We start from the raw sequence: 16,883 nt of genomic DNA on the forward strand, positions 1-16,883 counted from the left end.
GTGGTAGATTTTTAAAACTCATGACGTTAAATTTCCATGCTCGTGACCAAGAGGTCACATTTCATTGTCTTCTCCAATTCTGTGTTCTCATCTCTCTAGTTCTTATGACCACCTGGATTGTAATTTTAATATAAAGCTAAATTTTTGTTATTTGTGTTAACAGAGATCAAAATGGGTATACAGGAAATTACTCTAAACTGTACTATTGCGCCTTTCCTTCTTTATTTGGTAACCAACCATGACTTGAATTTTGCTCTGTGCTCAGACTGTTAGATGCTGGGATATTAAAGTTATAGACACAAAGGTCCCATCCCTGAATTCATATGATATGAACACAAGCTTAAACACCAGTGATCACAGTGTAATGTATTAAAAGAACAGACCTAACTCCTTCAAGAGAAACCTGTGGGGATACAGAGCAAGGTCTTTCTTTTAAGAGAGGTGAGCATTGCTCATCATTGCTAGGTGAGCAATGATCTCCAGTCCCTTTTCTGTCAAAAGAGACCATTTGGAACACATAGATCCAAAGGTTTCCAGTGTTTGGTGTTGAGCAGAAAGCTTATCAGCTATCAGCTGACTGTGGAAACGTCTACTTTTCTGGAGGCTGAACATAAGCCAGAACAGTATATAGTTGTGGGTGGACTGTGGACAGAAGAGGAAGGAATTTAGATCTAGAAGCAAAAATGGTGATGAAGGGGATCTGGAAAAAAGCAGTAGTGTAGGTACTGTCTCTTGAAGACTGCCTCCTTCTCGGGAGAACAGAGAGTATCTCCTTTTCACACCACAATTCAGGCATGGATTGAGAAGTACCCCCCCCCCCCCCCCACCACCACCATGGCTGTTACTGCTGCTGCTGCTGCTAAGTCCCTTCAGTCGTGTCCGACTCTGTGTGACCCCATAGACGGCAGCCCACCAGGCTCCCCCGTCCCTGGGATTCTCCAGGCAAGAACACTGGAGTGGGTTGCCATTTCCTTCTCCAATGCATGAAAGTGAAAAGTGAAAGGAAAGTCGCTCAGTCATGTCTGACTCTTGGTGACACCATGGACTGCAGCCCACCAGGCTCCTCCGTCCATGGGATTTTCCAGGCAAGAGTACTGGAGTGGGGTGCCGTTGCCTTGTCCAATGGCTGTTACTACTACTACAGATTGCAGTAGTCAACAATGTATGGAGTACGGGCATACCTTATACGTATTTTGGGTTTGCTTCCAGACCATCACAATAAAGTAGCTACAGCAATAAGGTGAATCACACACATTTTTTGGCTTCTCAATGTATGTAAAAGTTAAGTTTATACTAACACTGTAGTCTATTAAGTGTGCAATAGAAGTATGTCTTAAGTAATGTACATGCTTTAATTAAAAATATTTTATTGCTAAAAAATGCTTACCATCATCTGACAAGGTTGCCACAAACCTTCAATTTGTTAAAAACTCAATTCTCTGTGAAGTGCAATAACTTGAAGCACAATAAAATTAGGTATGCCTGTACTGATTATGTGGCAGGCACAATGCTAGGCTATTTGCATGCATTATTTTAGTGATTGATTGATTGAAGTATAGTTTATATACAATGTTGTATTAATTTCTGCTCTACAGCAAAGTGATTCAGTTATGTGTCTGCATTATTCTGTTATTTTTTCCCATTATGATTTACCATGGAATGCTGAATATAGTTTCCTGTGCTACGCAGTAGGACCTTGTCATTTACCCACTCTATGTAGGCTAATCCCTAACTCCCAATCCATCCCTCCCCTACACCTTTCCCCCCTGTGCAACCGCAAGTCTGATATAGATCAGACTGTGAGCCTGTGAGTCTGTTTCTGTTTTGTAAGTAGGTTCTTTTGGGTCATGTTTTAGACCCCACATATACGTGACATCATCCAGTTTTTGTCTTTGTCCAACTTCACTTTGTATGATAATCTCTAGATCCATCTGTGTTGCACTAAATGGAATTATTTCATTCTTTTTCACAGTTGAGTAATGTTCCATTGTCTATATGTTTACGTATATATCATTGTGTATATCTGCTTTATCCATTCAATCAATGGACAGTTAGGTTGTTTCCATTACTTGGTACTTGTGAGTAGTGCTGCTATGAACACAGAGGCATGTGTATTTTTCTTAATTATATTTTTGTATATGCCGAGGAATGGGATTGCTGGATCATGTTTTTAGTGTTTTGAGGAACCTCAATGCTATTTTCCACAGTGGCTACACCAACTTACATTCCCACCAATAGTGTAGGTGAGTTCCCTTTTCTCTCTACCCTCTCCAGTATTTATTATCTGTAGACTTTTTAATGATGGCCATTCTGGCTGGTGTGAGGTGGTACCTCATCGTCATGCATTATTTTATTAAATCTTTCTAACAACCCTCTGTAGAGGCAATTTTCCCTCACCAATAAGTGTACTATATACCTTCTATGTATAGTTCAGGGGGCTAGATGTTAGGGCTGAAATGTTGAGTCATACAGATGTAAGTCTATACGGTCATGGTACATGGAGTTTAGTAGTGACAGGTTAGAAATTAGCCAAATAATTTCACTAATAGATATACAGAGGTGGTTATACACTGTGCTGAATGCTTACATATGTAACTATTATTTATTGAGCAGCTATGGTGTGCTAGGCTGTGGGCATACAACAGGGCTACCATCATTATCCCTGTTCTAGATGAGCAAACCGAGACAGTTCAGTCACTCAGCTGTGTCCAACTCTTTGCGAACCCATGGACTGCAGTATGCCAGGCTTCCCTGTCCATCACCAACCCTTGGAGCTTGCTCAAACTCATGTCCATCAAGTTGGTGATGCCATCCAACCATCTCATCCTCTGTTCCCTTCTCCTCCTGCCTTCAATCTTTCTCAGCATCAGGGTCTTTTTCCAATGAGTCATTGGAAAAGACCCTGAGCAAACTGAGTAAGTTTCAGTAAATATTAATAGCTGGGGAACTTACCAGACTTCAAAGATGGGTTCTTGCACACTGCACTGGTAGCTGAGGCACTGAGCGCATGTAGGGGTGTCAGGGAATGGACCACCAGCGGGCTCCCCATCTTTGCCATGGTGTCATCACGGGGGCTAAGGCAGAATGTGCTGGTGGGTCTCACCAGGCAGTTGGAAGCTATGATCCTGAGGAACGTGGCAAGGCTAGGGTTTCTCCCTGGACATACAGAAGTTGGGAACACGGAGAAAGGTAGATAGTATGATTTCTATGTTGAAAGGCAAAAGTGAGTCCAGTGAGATATGTTTTTAAAATTATCTCTGAGCTATTTTTAAAACCGTATCTGAAGCATTTCCCATAAACCTTCCTTTGGAAATAGCCCAGGTTTTCTCAGTGTAAGGAAGGCAATTTCAGGAAAAGGAAGTTTGGGGGAGAGAGCAGCACAAGAAGAATAGGAAACTTTTAGAGATAATGGTGACTTTTAACCGCTGCCTGCCTGCTTACCTGGACACGTGCTCATTTGTTAATTTCGACAGTGGAGAGTGACCATCATGTCTCTGTGATAGTGCGCCTTCCTCTGGCTCTCTTTCTCCTGACCCCATGGTCCTCTGTGCATTACAGGGCTTCCAGAAAGCCCATAGGAATTGACACTTGTCCTGTTCACGATGTCAGAAACTGTCATGGGACTTCCTTGAGGGTCCAGGGCTAAGACTGTGCACTCCCAATGCAGGAGGCCTGGGTTTGATCCCTAGTCAGGGAACTGGATCCTGCATGCCACAACTAAGGGTTTGCATGCTACAACTAAAGATTCCTCATGCCACAACTAAGATCAAAGATCCTGAGTGCCTCAACTAAGACCAGGCGCAGCCAAAGAAATAAATACCTATTAAACAAACAAAAAGTGGTGAATATGTCCACTGCAGAAGGTGGGGTGAGTATTTGATCATTTCTTTCTTCTTAGGAGTGAAAAGAGATGCCAGTAGTGAGGTGGAGGTGGTGAGGCCATGCCATTATTGTTGAGAGGGGGTTTTTATGAAAGTTGGGTGTTGTATGGCCTCTACTTGCTCACTTGCCCTCGGAGGGAGACCCTAAGTGGTGGCAGGGTGGTAGACATGCCCATTGGCTGGAAAACTAATAAAGGAGAGTGCAGGAGGGAAACAGAGATCATTGTTTAGCTTGTGTTGAAAATTCACTTTGAATCCGTATGCATTTTGTTGTTGTTCAGTCGCTAAGTCATGTCCAATTCCCTGCAATCCCATGGACTGCAGCACGGCAGGCTTCCCTGTCCTTCACTATCTCCCAGAGCTTGTTCAAACTCATGTCCATTGAGTCGGTGATGCCATCCCACCATCTCATTCTCTATTGCTTCCTTCTCCACCTGCCTGCAATCTTTCCCAGCATCAGGGTCTTTTCTAATGAGTCAGTTCTTTGCATCAGGTGGCCAAAGTATTGGAGTTTCAGCTTCAGTATCAGTCCTTCCAATGAATATTTAGGACTAATTTCCTTTAGGATTGACTGGTTTGATCTCCTTGCAGTTCAAGGCACTCTCAACAGTCTTCTCCAACACCACAGTTCAAAAGCATCAATTCTTCAGCACTCAGCCTTCTTTATGGTCCAACTCTCATATCCATAAATGGCTATTGAAAAAACCATAGCTTTGACTATATGGACCTTTGTCAGCAAAGTGATGTCTCTGCTTTTTAATATGCTCTATTAAAGCATTGACTCTTTATTCTTCCTTATGTCGTTGCTTAGGAAGTGACTTCAGAGCAAATAAGCAAGTGAGAAAAAAGCAAATTAAGTCTGAATATGCATGAAAGTGACATTTCAATGCCAGCAACATATTTTGGACACTAACTAGCAGTCGAGGGTAGCAGCCTCTAAAAATAGAGTTTTATTTCATGTTTGACTTCTCCCCACTTGCTTCCAAGGTAGTAAAGATACACCTAGCTCCAGGAACTATCCCTTCAGGGACATGGATTTTTGCTTATTTTGGGGGAATCAGAATTTTAAAAAATATTCATTATCTGATTTATTTGGCTGTGCCTGGTCTTAGTTGCATCATGTAGGATCTTTAATTGTGGCATGTGAACTCTTAGTGATGGCACATGGGATCTAGTTCCTTGACCAGGGGTTGAACCCAGGCCCCCTGGATTGGGAGTGCAGAGTCTGAGCCACTGGGAAGTCCCGGGAATCAGAATTTTTAAGAACCAGATTGGTCTAGCTCATAGTCAGGCCATGGGTCACTGGCAACCATAGGCTGACTGCCCCTGGGTTAGCTGTCTTCTGGGAACCCTCAGCTGAGGTTGGGATGAGGCAGGATTCTGTGGTCTAACATACAGCTGCTGGGGTTGCCTCTGCATGGGTGGTGGGAGCAGCGAGCAGTAGTGAAATGTCTAGAACCAGGGCAGTGCAGCTACAGGGTCTGTGTTACAGGACTATCAAAGCCAAAATCAGTAACACTATCGATTAACTCTGCTATGTGTAAGGTACTTTATACATGACTCCAGGTCACAGCATTTTCAAAACTTGTTCTCTTTCTCCTCTACATGGTTATTTGTGAAACTATTTTGCAACCTGTGAAAGGTTTTATAGATCCAGTTAAGATTTTTATTAAAATGTTATCCCCCTTTTCCCTGCAGACTTATGTTTGGACTTAGTCCACAGACAGATGGTATGTTTCCTGTCTCCAGGATCATTCTGAGGGTTATGTGAGTGTGGGACAGCCAACCGTTTCATATTTGCAGTCTACACTGAAAACTGCCTTGCCAGTAATTTGTCAAGGATAATCGAAAAAACAGAAACTCACGTGTCAGATCTCACAGTGCTTCTGGGGGGAACCGTGACACCCAAGTGTCCTGTTAGGAAAGGGACTGGGTCCTGATAGTGTCCACCTGTCTAGTGCTGGTCAGTCACACAAGGTCATGATCTCTGCCCTGCAGTGTTTGCCTCAACCTCCGTGACAAAGAGTTGAACCTATAGCCTTCCACCCTCCACCCGCAACCTGTTCCTCGATACTCTGCATCCTGGGATGAAGCCCAAAACTTCGGGAGCTATTTCCACACACAGACAGTAAACTAGTTTTTGGTCCTTGGTAAACTAGTTTTTACTGAACCGAGTCTCAGCTTTACGTCATTAGGGATAGTCCTGATGACTAACAGGGACAGACCAGTAAGACCATTACTGTACTGGCTGGGAGATGCTGTGAAGATCAGGTTACCTGCATCGTTAATTTCTTAGGAGGAGCTATGGAGAAATTTCTCTCAGGGCTACATAGCTGTCCTCCTAAGCAACTGATTTGTTTTCAGCTTATGGACACTTTTTTTTAAATTGGAGGGTAATTGGTTTACCATTTTGGATTAGTTTACAACCCGGATCAGCCATATGTACACATATATCCCCTCCCTCTGGAGCCTCCCCCATCCCGCCCTGCTAGGTCGTCAGCACCGAGCTGAGCTCCCTGAGCTACACAGCAGCTTTCCACTGTGAGTTTTCCGCATGGTAGTGTATGCATGTCAATGCTCCTCTCTCGGTTCATCCCACCCGCTCCTTTCCCCGCAGTGATATGGATACTTCTGAGTAATGATTACTTCCTCTCTGTGTTGGCAAGAAGGAAGATCGGAGGTATTTTACCCCCTTGGCCCTAGTAAAGTCCAGGAGACCTTGGGGCATGTGTGAGGCTACTGACATCCTTCTGGCTTCATTGTTCCCTCCTTCCCCATGCTGTCTTCCTTGGGCGTAGTATACTGCTTTTAAAAATATGTAAATGGATTCAGTTTATTGTTTAGGACTGAGGCAGGTGTGGATTCAGAATGCCTGTTTAGAGTAACTGCGGGACAGTGGCCCGATGCTGTAGCAGTAAAAGGTCACTACTGGCTGCCGCATTTTGCCCATGGTTAGTGCTGTTTTTTCGAACAATTAAATTGGAGGCGAAAACGAAAAACTCTTCCCTCCCCACTGCCTTCTTTTGGCTTAAAATTTTCTTTTGGGTAATTCTGAGGCAGAATTAGCAGCTTTGTTGGATTTATGTTTTACATTTAGAGAGAGGATGTGTTTGGTACATTTTTCTTCCCCTGAGGAGACAGCTGAGTGAGTCTTTGAACATATACATCTTTCCATTTAAAAAATGGGACCAGGAATAAACAACCTTTCTGTGTAGCAGCAGTCACTTCCTTCTCTGGTTTCCAGGGCATGGTTTCTCCAGAGGACCAACATTAGAAGGTCAAATGACCAGAGGTCTTCAAATGACCAAAGGCTTTCTCATGGTGTCTGTGTCTACAGGACAGGAAGGTCCCTGAACTGCCTTTGAGAGAGCTTAGCCTGTAAGAGACAAAACTGAAACTCATTTTCTGTGGTTTTTCTCTGACATAACTTTCATGCTGGTAAAAAAAAAAACTGTTCCATTGGTAGGAGGTCACATTTCGTCCATATATGTATCAGATTGGAAGAGAGTGTTCTAGTAGTAAGCTGTGAACTTAGGTTAGGTTAAAATTCTGTATACATGGTATGGAAACTTTTCATTACTCCTGTAATTTCTAAAGGTTCATTTAAATGATCAGATCTGACCAAAACATTTAGTGAATAACATAATCTTACAAAAAATTTTAAAAAGTTATTACAGATAACCTTTAAGACTGAAAGGAATACTGTAGTATAAAACATGAAGGATTCTTGCTACATGGAAAGAAACGCCTACCTTTTTATTTTCTGAAAAAGAATACATTTAGCTAGTTTCTAATGAACAGCATACATTCAAAGGTACGTTAATAATGCTGTGTGTACATGTGCGTGCTCTGTCGTGTCCGACTCTTTGCGACCCCAAGGACTACAGCCTGGCAGGCTCCTCTGTCCATGGGATTTTCCAGGCAACAGTACTGGACTGGGTTGCCATTTCCTCCTCCAGGAGATCTTCCTGACCCAGGGATCGAACCCGGCATTGGCACAGAGTTTTTACTGCTGTGCCACCTGGGAAGCACATATTAACATGCTATTGCCCTTTAAGGTCAATTTACAGCCCGTCTTGATAAAACAGTTACAAAATACAAAGAGAAACCTGTTTAAGAAATTAAAAATGTGTTGAACTTTTTCTGTCAGTGAAGAGAAAAAGGCATTCAACAAATTGGCTCCAGCTGGGCCTTCCGTTTTTGTTCCAATCATAAGCCCAACACAGAAGACAAGGCCTTAGCAAAAGCACCTTCCGTGTGAACTCCACTGATCACTGTGGGGTCCAGGTCACAGCTTGGGGGAGGGATCTGCCCTTGAGCAGTCTCGTGACCGGAAGCCTGGGCGTCATCTGAGGGTCCCCAGGGGTTCAGTGGACTTTACACTTTGCCATGTTAGGCAGTGAAGCCAGAGCTCTTCCAATGAATGGAGAATAGTCTCTTATGAGTTCCTAGTTTAGCCAGACAGGAGCTGTTAGACATCCAGGGAGAAGGTGTTCTTACACTTGGTACTGTGTGGTGATACTGTCAGTGCTGAGAAGTTGGGTCAGTGAATCTTTATTTGTAACAGCAGCCTCAACAGTCATGGTGGCTCTGTTCTAGCCATTCAGAGGAAGAATGAGAAGGGCCAGATGTGAAGGTGTGTTTAATTTTAGAGAACCAGCATCTTGTAACTCGAACTTAGTGGAGTGCATTAACTCTTTTCCCTTCCCTCTGGACTCACTGGCTTACCCATCATACCAAGTAGGAACACCTCAAATTTTTATCCATGATAAAATCTCAGATTTAATAAAACGGAGCAAATATTCCCTGGTGGCTCAGCTGGTAAAGAATCCTGCCTGCAATGAGGGAGACCTGGGTTGGACCCCTGGGTTGGAAGATCCCCTGGAGAAGGGAAAGGCTACCCACTCCAGTATCCTGGCCTGGAGAATTCCATGGACCGTATAGTCCATGAGGTCACAGAGCTGGACATGACTGAGCGACTTTCACTTTCACTTTTCACACGTGCTCTAAGCGTGTGCTTGACTCTGTGGGTAAAGCCGCCTGCAAGGCAGGAGACACGGGTTCAATTCCTGGGGTCAGGAAGATCCCTTGGAGGAGGAAATGGCAACCCACTGCAGTATTCTTGCCTGAAAAATCCCATGGACAGAGGAGCCTGGCAGGTTACTTGTCCATGGCATTAGACACAACTGAGTGACTGAACACAGACAAAACCCATTTCCCAACCCAGGTTAACTATGGCTCAGACTTCCATCACAGAAGTACCCTGTGGAGTAATGTGTGAGTGGAGAGCAGTGGTGATGGCTCGGTGATTTTCCTGCTTCAAGGACCTAAGGGCAAATGAATGGGAAAGAGTTGCCAAGGGCAGTACAGACACAAAATTGGCCTCTAGGTGGTGCTTGAAAGCAGGTTCAGGAAGGCTGGCATCCTTTGGGATGAACTCCAGTAATCTGCAGGCTCCTGGGCAAAGTCTTCTACAGACCGTCAGCTGTTCTACAGGGTGTCCAGGGGGGCACCTGGCCAGTTTGAATAAACACATTTCTTCAGTTATTCCTGCAAGGTGTGTATTCCATTTATGTCTGTCAATTATCACTGTGAGAGTCAGCAAACTGGAGGAAATACACTCAATCAAATAGCTTTTGCCAACTGCAGGTCATTTTACCACAAAGCTTTACTTCAAAACATCTACCTGCTTTTGCTCAGCCCCTGCGTTGTCAAGATGGGAGCGAAGACTTCGTTGGCTTGCAAGTGGAATGTTTCCTAAAGGGGGATTCTTAGTGAAAGTCGCTCAGTCGTGTCCCAACTCTTTGAGACCCCATGGACTGTAGCCTGCCAGGCTCCTCTGTCCATGGGGATTCTCCAAGCAAGCAAACTGGAGTGGGTTGCCATGCTCTCCTCCAGGGGATCTTCCCAACCCAGGGATTGAACCCAGGTCTCCCACATTGCAGGCAGATTCTTTACCATCTAAGCCACCAGAAAAGCCTGTTTCTTTCTTTTTTTTTTAGTTGTAGAATTTTAAAACGGTGGTATAGCTGCTACATTTGATTTAAATATTAACCTGTAATTCCTGCTAAAACATCTGCCATCAATAAAAACAAGCCACCCCCTCCCCATGTAAACCATGTGGACTTTGTGTGAAATTTACATAAAGAACCTATTAGTATAAACATGCTCACTCAAAAGGAAACCTATGGCATAAAAATTTAAGACTCTATGGAACCAGGCTGATTTTAACATATACTTTTTTTTATTAAATATGTAAAAAGATAAACGCAAGTCAAGTTATTCACATATTCAGAGACAAAAAACTATTCTACCATGCGACAATAGATGGGTAACGTAAAATGAATGTGATACATCTGAATAAGACCTTTTCATCTATTATGTCATTACTTATCTATATTTATAATTAACAATACATTTGTTTACATTCCTTTCAGTTTACATTTAATATATAACAAAAGCTTTATGGTGTACTATTTAGTAAAAGTAATCTGAATGCATATTAAACCTTAACGGAATAATGGAAATACTCACCAGGGAAGGGAGGAGTTCCTGGTTCCCTTCTGGAGTTTACTTCTCTCGGGGTGTGTCTTTTGTCTTTTTTCTGCTTTTCTGCTGTTTTCTCTTTACCCCCTGCTTCAATCACTTCCTACCTGATATGAGCGGTGGACATACTATAATCAGCTGTGGCGGGTGTGAAAGGGACACTAAGACCCACGTCCAGCGGATGCTTCTCAGCCCAGCATGAGGATGTATGACGAGGGTGGGGGACATGGAGGAAAGCCCACGCTAGCTGCTGAGATGAATGATAGGGTACAGTCATCAGGGACAAAGGAGCAGTCCTGGGAAATGAGAGGTGAGCTGCACTAGAGGCTGGGGTACAGCCAAAGAGGACGGAGAAACTTAGCTGTCAAAGATTCCCCGAGGCACCAGTGATGTCCCGTGCGGTGGAAGATGCCCCAGATGGAGACAGAAAGGGAAGTACATAGCTCCTCTCTAAATAAACCAAGAGTCTGCCCCAAGACACCAGGAAGGAAGCGGGAATAGGATGACTGGCCAAAGTTATCTTTGCCAGGTATCTGGCCAGTATGTTAATAGCCAAGAAAGTCGGGGGTCTAGGGAGGAACAGAGTGGCTGAGGGTCACTGGGGAGGCTTAAGCACATTACCCAGTAGTCACACCCTCATGATGGGAGCATGGGTCCTGCCCTGCCTGGCACTGGGTGTACCGACGTGTCCAGGGCAAGCAAAGAACTGGCCGGGAACTACTGAAGTGTCACCTGCACGGAACTACTTATTGTGCCTCTTCACCAGAGCTGTTTAAAAAGAAGGAAACTCAGCGAGTGCGACAGGCTTGGGAGGGGACACGCCGTGAAGCACGATGCTGCGTATAGCACGACCACGCCCTGCGACCAGGTGTGGGAGGACGTCACCGCAGAGAGCCAGGCCAGATTCCAGCCTGGGAGAAACGAGCTGTCGCCGAGGCGCAGAGCAAGCAGGAGAGAGAAGAAAGGGAAACCAAGCCCCACGGAACAGCTGTCCACTTCTGCAGTGTCCTGTAACAACCTCAAAAATACAAGCAATCCTTTTCACGTGTAACTCGATAAATACCACTCTGCCACCACCAAAGATCTGAGAAGACTCCTTTTGGTGGAAAGCTTCAAGGCTAGAATTTAGAATTCGTATTTCATCAGTTAATAAAGAAATGTCAAAGCTTTATGAGACATAATTCAGAAATTTATTTGAAGCTTTTTCAGTTAAGAGGAAAGTGGGGGGGCACACTTGTTTGTTTTTTGTTGCACCTGCTAAGTCAAATAACACGTGAAAGAAAATCTAAAGTTAGAAACAGAGTGAAATGAATGATCCAACCATCTTTCAAAGGGGTGGTTCGGGGGGGGTGGGGGGAGGCAAAGATTTGGAAAGATACTAAGAAAATGTGCAAATATTAGTTTAAAAAAAATAAGGAATGCTTTTAATTCATTCATGTTTCCTCTATTTATGAATTGCCATGGTTTAGCGAAGGTCAATGACGAGGAGGACCATCGTACTGAAGAGGGGGAATTCCTTTTTCCAGAAGGCATTGGGAGTCAGATTTTTCTGTGCTGTCTTTCCAGTGTCAACACCAGACTTCAGAAGCAGGGTTCTCCCTTGGGCTTACACTCCTATCATAAGGTCATCACTCCAGGCCTTCCAGCAAGTGTGTGGCATGCCCAGGGCTGCACACCCTGAAGTCACTCTTTAGGAGGAACCCCTTAGCGTGGATGACAGGGTTGGGGCTAAAACCCACATGAAGAGGCAGGAAGGACCTGTGCCTGTGCAGACCCCCTCTGACTGCAGATGCCTGATGACAGCTTTTGGGGAGAGTGGCTGCCCACCAAAGAGGACCCTGAGAAAGAAAACAGCAGGAGAACCTGGGTGGGGGCAGGCGGGAGGGGCAAGCGGTTGGAGGGCCAAGTCGAGATGGTGTTCTCCTTGAGTGAATGTCTTTCAAAACTAACAACATACTGTGTGGTTGTCTAACATGCGGATGGATGAACACTGCTAGGCCCTGAAGTCCTAGTTTTGATTCCTTTTTTCTTCCCTTTTGTTTGTGAGTGGAGGGAGAAACTGACTCTGTGTTTTTCCCCATGAAACAAGTCACTGTCATATGGCTTTCGTATCAAGTTATCTCTTTCCCTTTGTTCCAATTTATTATTTGACCAAATTTATGTTCACAGAGGTTAGACTTGCAAACATCAAAGCACCACAAATGTGTGTGACATCTAGTGACACTGGGTTGAGAAATGCCAATATAAATACCATATATCAAATTACCATTGTTTCACACCAGGATAAAAAGGGAGTGGTGGTGGTGGTGGTAGGGTTGGGGAGAAGTTGTTCTGGAAAGAAATGCAAAGAGCAGAACCAATCTCAAGCAGCCAAGTGAGAAAGTTGAAGGTGTGTGGCCCCTGGGATGTCTTGGGGAGGCCACCCATGGCCGCTGCTAGTGTGTCTTGGCAAAGGAAATGGGAACCGAGGGCGGTGCTGGCGTGGGCGCTGGCGCGATGATGTAACAGCAGACTGGGAACAACTGGTTTCTGATGAGCTTGAGGCCACACGTGTTCCAATTCTCCGGAAGAGAAGTTCCCACCACAGCGGAAGTGTGGAGAGCTGCCGGCGCGGTTCAGTACTCTTCCTGCTGCTGGGGCTGCTGTTCGTGGGCTTGCTCCTCTGCTTCCGGCTCCTCTGGGTGGCCCTCCTGTGGGAGCGGGGGAGAGGGGCCAGGGGTGGGTTTCAACTGATGGCGCTCACGGCCGGCCCCGCCGTGTCCCCGGCCCCGCAGCGACTGTGCGGCAGGGCGTCTCCATGGCGTGAGCCGGGCAGAGCCTCCCTGCTCTTGGGAGCCGAGGCACAGAGAGGGACGCCTTCCCGACCCCCGCCCCTTCAAAGGTCGGATCCTTCTAGAACACGGCCAGCAGGCTTTGTGCAGCACGTTTTCCTTCTATCCACTTTGGAAGCACAGCCTCACAGTGTATGACATACTTTCCCACCCTCCGTAAGACAGTAAACCAAAGGACCCAGGAGTGTTATGATAACCAGGGGTGAGCCTGCTGTGTCAGGGCACTGAGCCCCAGGACCCCGAGGGTGACCGAGGGCTTCCTATCTCCTCCTCACCTGGTAGCGTGTCTGCTTGAAGCAGACCCTTTGTTATAACCTGTTACTCCTCTGATGTGGAGAAGCAGCTTGTCAAGAGTGGTTAGTAAAGAAAAGGGTGACAGGCACGGTTCCAGGTTGCCCCCAGCCAGGCGGTTTCTCCATGAAGGGAGCACAGGAGTTGAGCTCCTCCTGGCTATCTATTTTGGGTACGTGAGGCGTTTTTTGCTTACTTTTGATGGCTGAAGTGTTCCTCTACTTGGTTCCAAAGGACCTATTTACTACTTGCCTTTAACCCAGGGAAATACATTGTGAACACCAACTCGGGGGAATAGCAACCTTGGTCAATCATACCTGTAAATCTTTTAATTTTTTCACCTCTCAAATAATAGTCAGCTCTTTGTTACTGATCAACAGGACCAACTGCTGCCTCCAGAATGCACAACCCCTTGCAATGCAGTCAGGAGCACCCACTGGGACACAGACACACTCGTGTTCTCACACTTTGCACACTTCTTTCCTGTCTAGCCCTATTCCCTTTAGCCCAGGACATCTCTCTCAAGATCCAACTCAAATACAGCAGGGTCATGTCCCCAGACCCCAGAGCCAGGGTTCTCCTTCCTTCTTCCTGCAACATTTTGCTTATGCCTTGGTTGTAAAACTCTGATTTGGAATCTTGCTTGTCTTGAGCCTTGTGGATCCTGAGGCTCCAGAAGTTGGGACAAGGCCTCATCCATCTGTGTCAGACGGCACATGTGTGTACAACTCTTGTGCACATGTGTCAGGAGGAGGACATCAGATAGGGTGCCACAACAGATGACCCAGACTATCAGCCAAGGTCACGTGCCACTTATTTTCTGAGAGGCAGCATTAACGTCAAGGTTATAAGCGTGGACCTGGAGTTCATATCCCAGATCCATTATTTACAAGCTGAGTGACTTCAGGTGACTTAACGGCTGGGTGCCTTGGTTTTCTCCTCTGTAAAATGGGCAACAGACCCAAAGTGCCCATTTAACAGAGTTTTCAATGGGTGTCATTGATCAGTAAATCAATGGAGTCACTGAATTCGACAGAGGGCTCTGAGTGAACATAGGTAAAATGCCTAGAACAGTGTTTAGCACAGAAGTGTGAGCTGTGATTATTTTTTTCTTGGAAGGAGAAAACTCACTGGAATACATTTTAGAAATAAAAAAGATTTTTTAAAAAGTAATCTTTTCTACAACAGGAGGAGAAAATGATGCCATACTGAAGACTTAGATTCAAATCTAGCACCATCCCTGGCTGGACTGGGGTCAAGATGCACATGAAATATTTGGTCTCCCTACAACCACACCTATCATCACACCCAACACGGCTCCACCTCTGAAGCATGAAGACCTCAATCCTCCTCTTTGCCCACATCTGCTGTCCTTCGGGACCCCTCGCTCCTTAATCCCTTAACCACCGTGTCCTCTGACCTCGAAGCCCCGAGCCCTCCTTTACTCCAGGCTCTGCCAGTTCCTCCCCAGGCTGGCCCCGAAGCATCCTCCTTATGCCTCTGTACTCCCCTGCTCTGCACAGAGTTAGGGCCTCACAGATAGAGGCGTCCTCCCACCCTCCCAGGAGCAGAAGAGCACCCCTGCTGGGATCAGACAGGGAGGAGGAGCCACTGGCCGCCTCCAGTCTGGGAGCAAAGAAGGGAAGCCCTGCTCCCGGGAACTGACGGGGGCGGGGGGCGGGGTGGTGCACCAGGGGGCCCCGTGTCTGCTCTGCCACACACTCCTCCCCACGCCTCTCCTACTGCCTCCACCCCAGAATGGGTCACTCCTCTGAGCTTCACATCCTTGACTCATGCTCCCATCAGGGTGCACACTGGAGCTCTCTGGGTGTCTCTGTGTGTGTATCTCTGTGCTCCACTGTCTGGCTACAAGGCTGATTTGCAGACTCAAGCTGACTCTACTCGACGTCTCCAGCTGGACGCTGAGCCTCTGAGTCCCCCAGGGGTTAGAGATCTTGTTTGATTCATCACCCTAACTTCAAAGAGTTAGCTGCTTCCACATCACATCACCCGGACTTCAGCTGGTTTCAAGTGTGCCTTTCTTACACAATTGTTTTTGTGAGTGTTAGGCAGTTGGTGGGAAGATCGCAGAAATGAGGCTCTATTTGACAATTTACAGAAAATCCTGTCTGCTCACACCAGGACTGGGAGTCAACTGTGGGATGACAGATTTAATCCCTCAACTATGGGATGAAGGATTTAATCCCGCACTGGAAGTCAGAAGAGGTGGATTCAAGGAACTGTGGGCCTGTCACACCAGTGGTGGGCCCAGAAACCCACTCACCGGGTTAGGCCCCTCCCCAGGCCTGCTTTCCACACTTGCTGAGCAAGGGGGTAGGCGCAGTGTCCCAGCCTAGGCCTCGGGTCTCCAGCTGGCCGAGGGCAGCCCCTCACTCACGGGGTGCCCCTGTGACGTCACACATCTCATCGGCAGGAGCCTCAGACCCCAGAACACTCTTCTTACTGGGTAATGCGGGTGTAAAGAGCAAACGTCCTGCGCTACCAAAGGATTGCTAATGCCTGGGGTGCAAATGAAGGTGCCCTGAAGGCCTGGCAGGACACACCCATCACACGTCACCATGGGGAGCTCCCAGCCCGCTGTGCCATGGAGGCGCTCACACTCAGAGATGATTTTTCTCTTCTGCCCCACGCAAGAGGGAGGAACTCAAACGCACAGGCGAGGAGGCGGCCAGGCGAAACCAAGGTCAAATACATGACTCAAGCGCTGGGGCGCCACCTGCTTAATTAAGCCTAACATTTGCATGTCAGTCCATCACTGCTTCCTAAATGATTAGCTGTCAGCGGCTGCTTTGGAGTTCCTTATTCTTTCAATGATCAGCAGAAGGAGAAGCAAGCCGCAAGTCAGCCCTGGAGGGGGCTCTGGGCTACTGTGGGCGGAGAGCGGGGGCGCCGCCCACCTTCCTAGATAGAGGCTCATCCGCCACTGCTACACCGGCACATCCGGCTGTTCTTTCCTCTGCAGAAGAAAACACTCCCCCGTCCTGAGCTCTGCAACTGGTCACATTCCTCGTCATCTTTCAACATCCAACACAAATGTCATCTTCTCTGTGAAGTCCCGGCCTGTCCCTCCAGGCTGTCTTTATGTGCGCCCCACACAAGTTTATTTATGTCTCCATTACCGCATTTATCACAGCCTGACATATTCCAGTCGGTGGTGTCCGTGTTCTCTTGCTCTCGCCAGGGCGGCAAGCTCTGCGAAGGCAGGGGCAGTGTCTGCCTTCTATATACCCAATGCTGCGTCCAGTGACAGAAATGCAGGCTGAATCCAAAAGACGTGGGTGGAGCTGGGGAGGTAGCTTAAGCCGTTCCACCC

General features: G+C 46.5%; 1 protein-coding gene across 5 annotated transcripts in view; it reads right to left on the reverse strand.

Annotated features, from left to right (window-relative positions):
* Nucleotides 1-11,594: 11,594 nt before the first annotated feature.
* The window catches only part of MAPRE2 (microtubule associated protein RP/EB family member 2), a 187,244-nt gene continuing 181,955 nt past the window's right edge, over nucleotides 11,595-16,883 (reverse strand). For all 5 annotated transcript variants that reach the window (XM_069568739.1, XM_069568740.1, XM_069568738.1 and 2 more), the window contains one exon: nucleotides 11,595-13,117. In XM_069568739.1, the coding sequence (XP_069424840.1) occupies nucleotides 13,043-13,117 (75 nt within the window). In that variant the 3' untranslated portion in view covers nucleotides 11,595-13,042. The remainder of the gene's footprint in view (nucleotides 13,118-16,883) is intronic.

Source organism: Ovis canadensis, chromosome 23, assembly GCF_042477335.2.
Source record: "Ovis canadensis isolate MfBH-ARS-UI-01 breed Bighorn chromosome 23, ARS-UI_OviCan_v2, whole genome shotgun sequence".
NCBI lineage: Eukaryota > Metazoa > Chordata > Mammalia > Artiodactyla > Bovidae > Ovis > Ovis canadensis.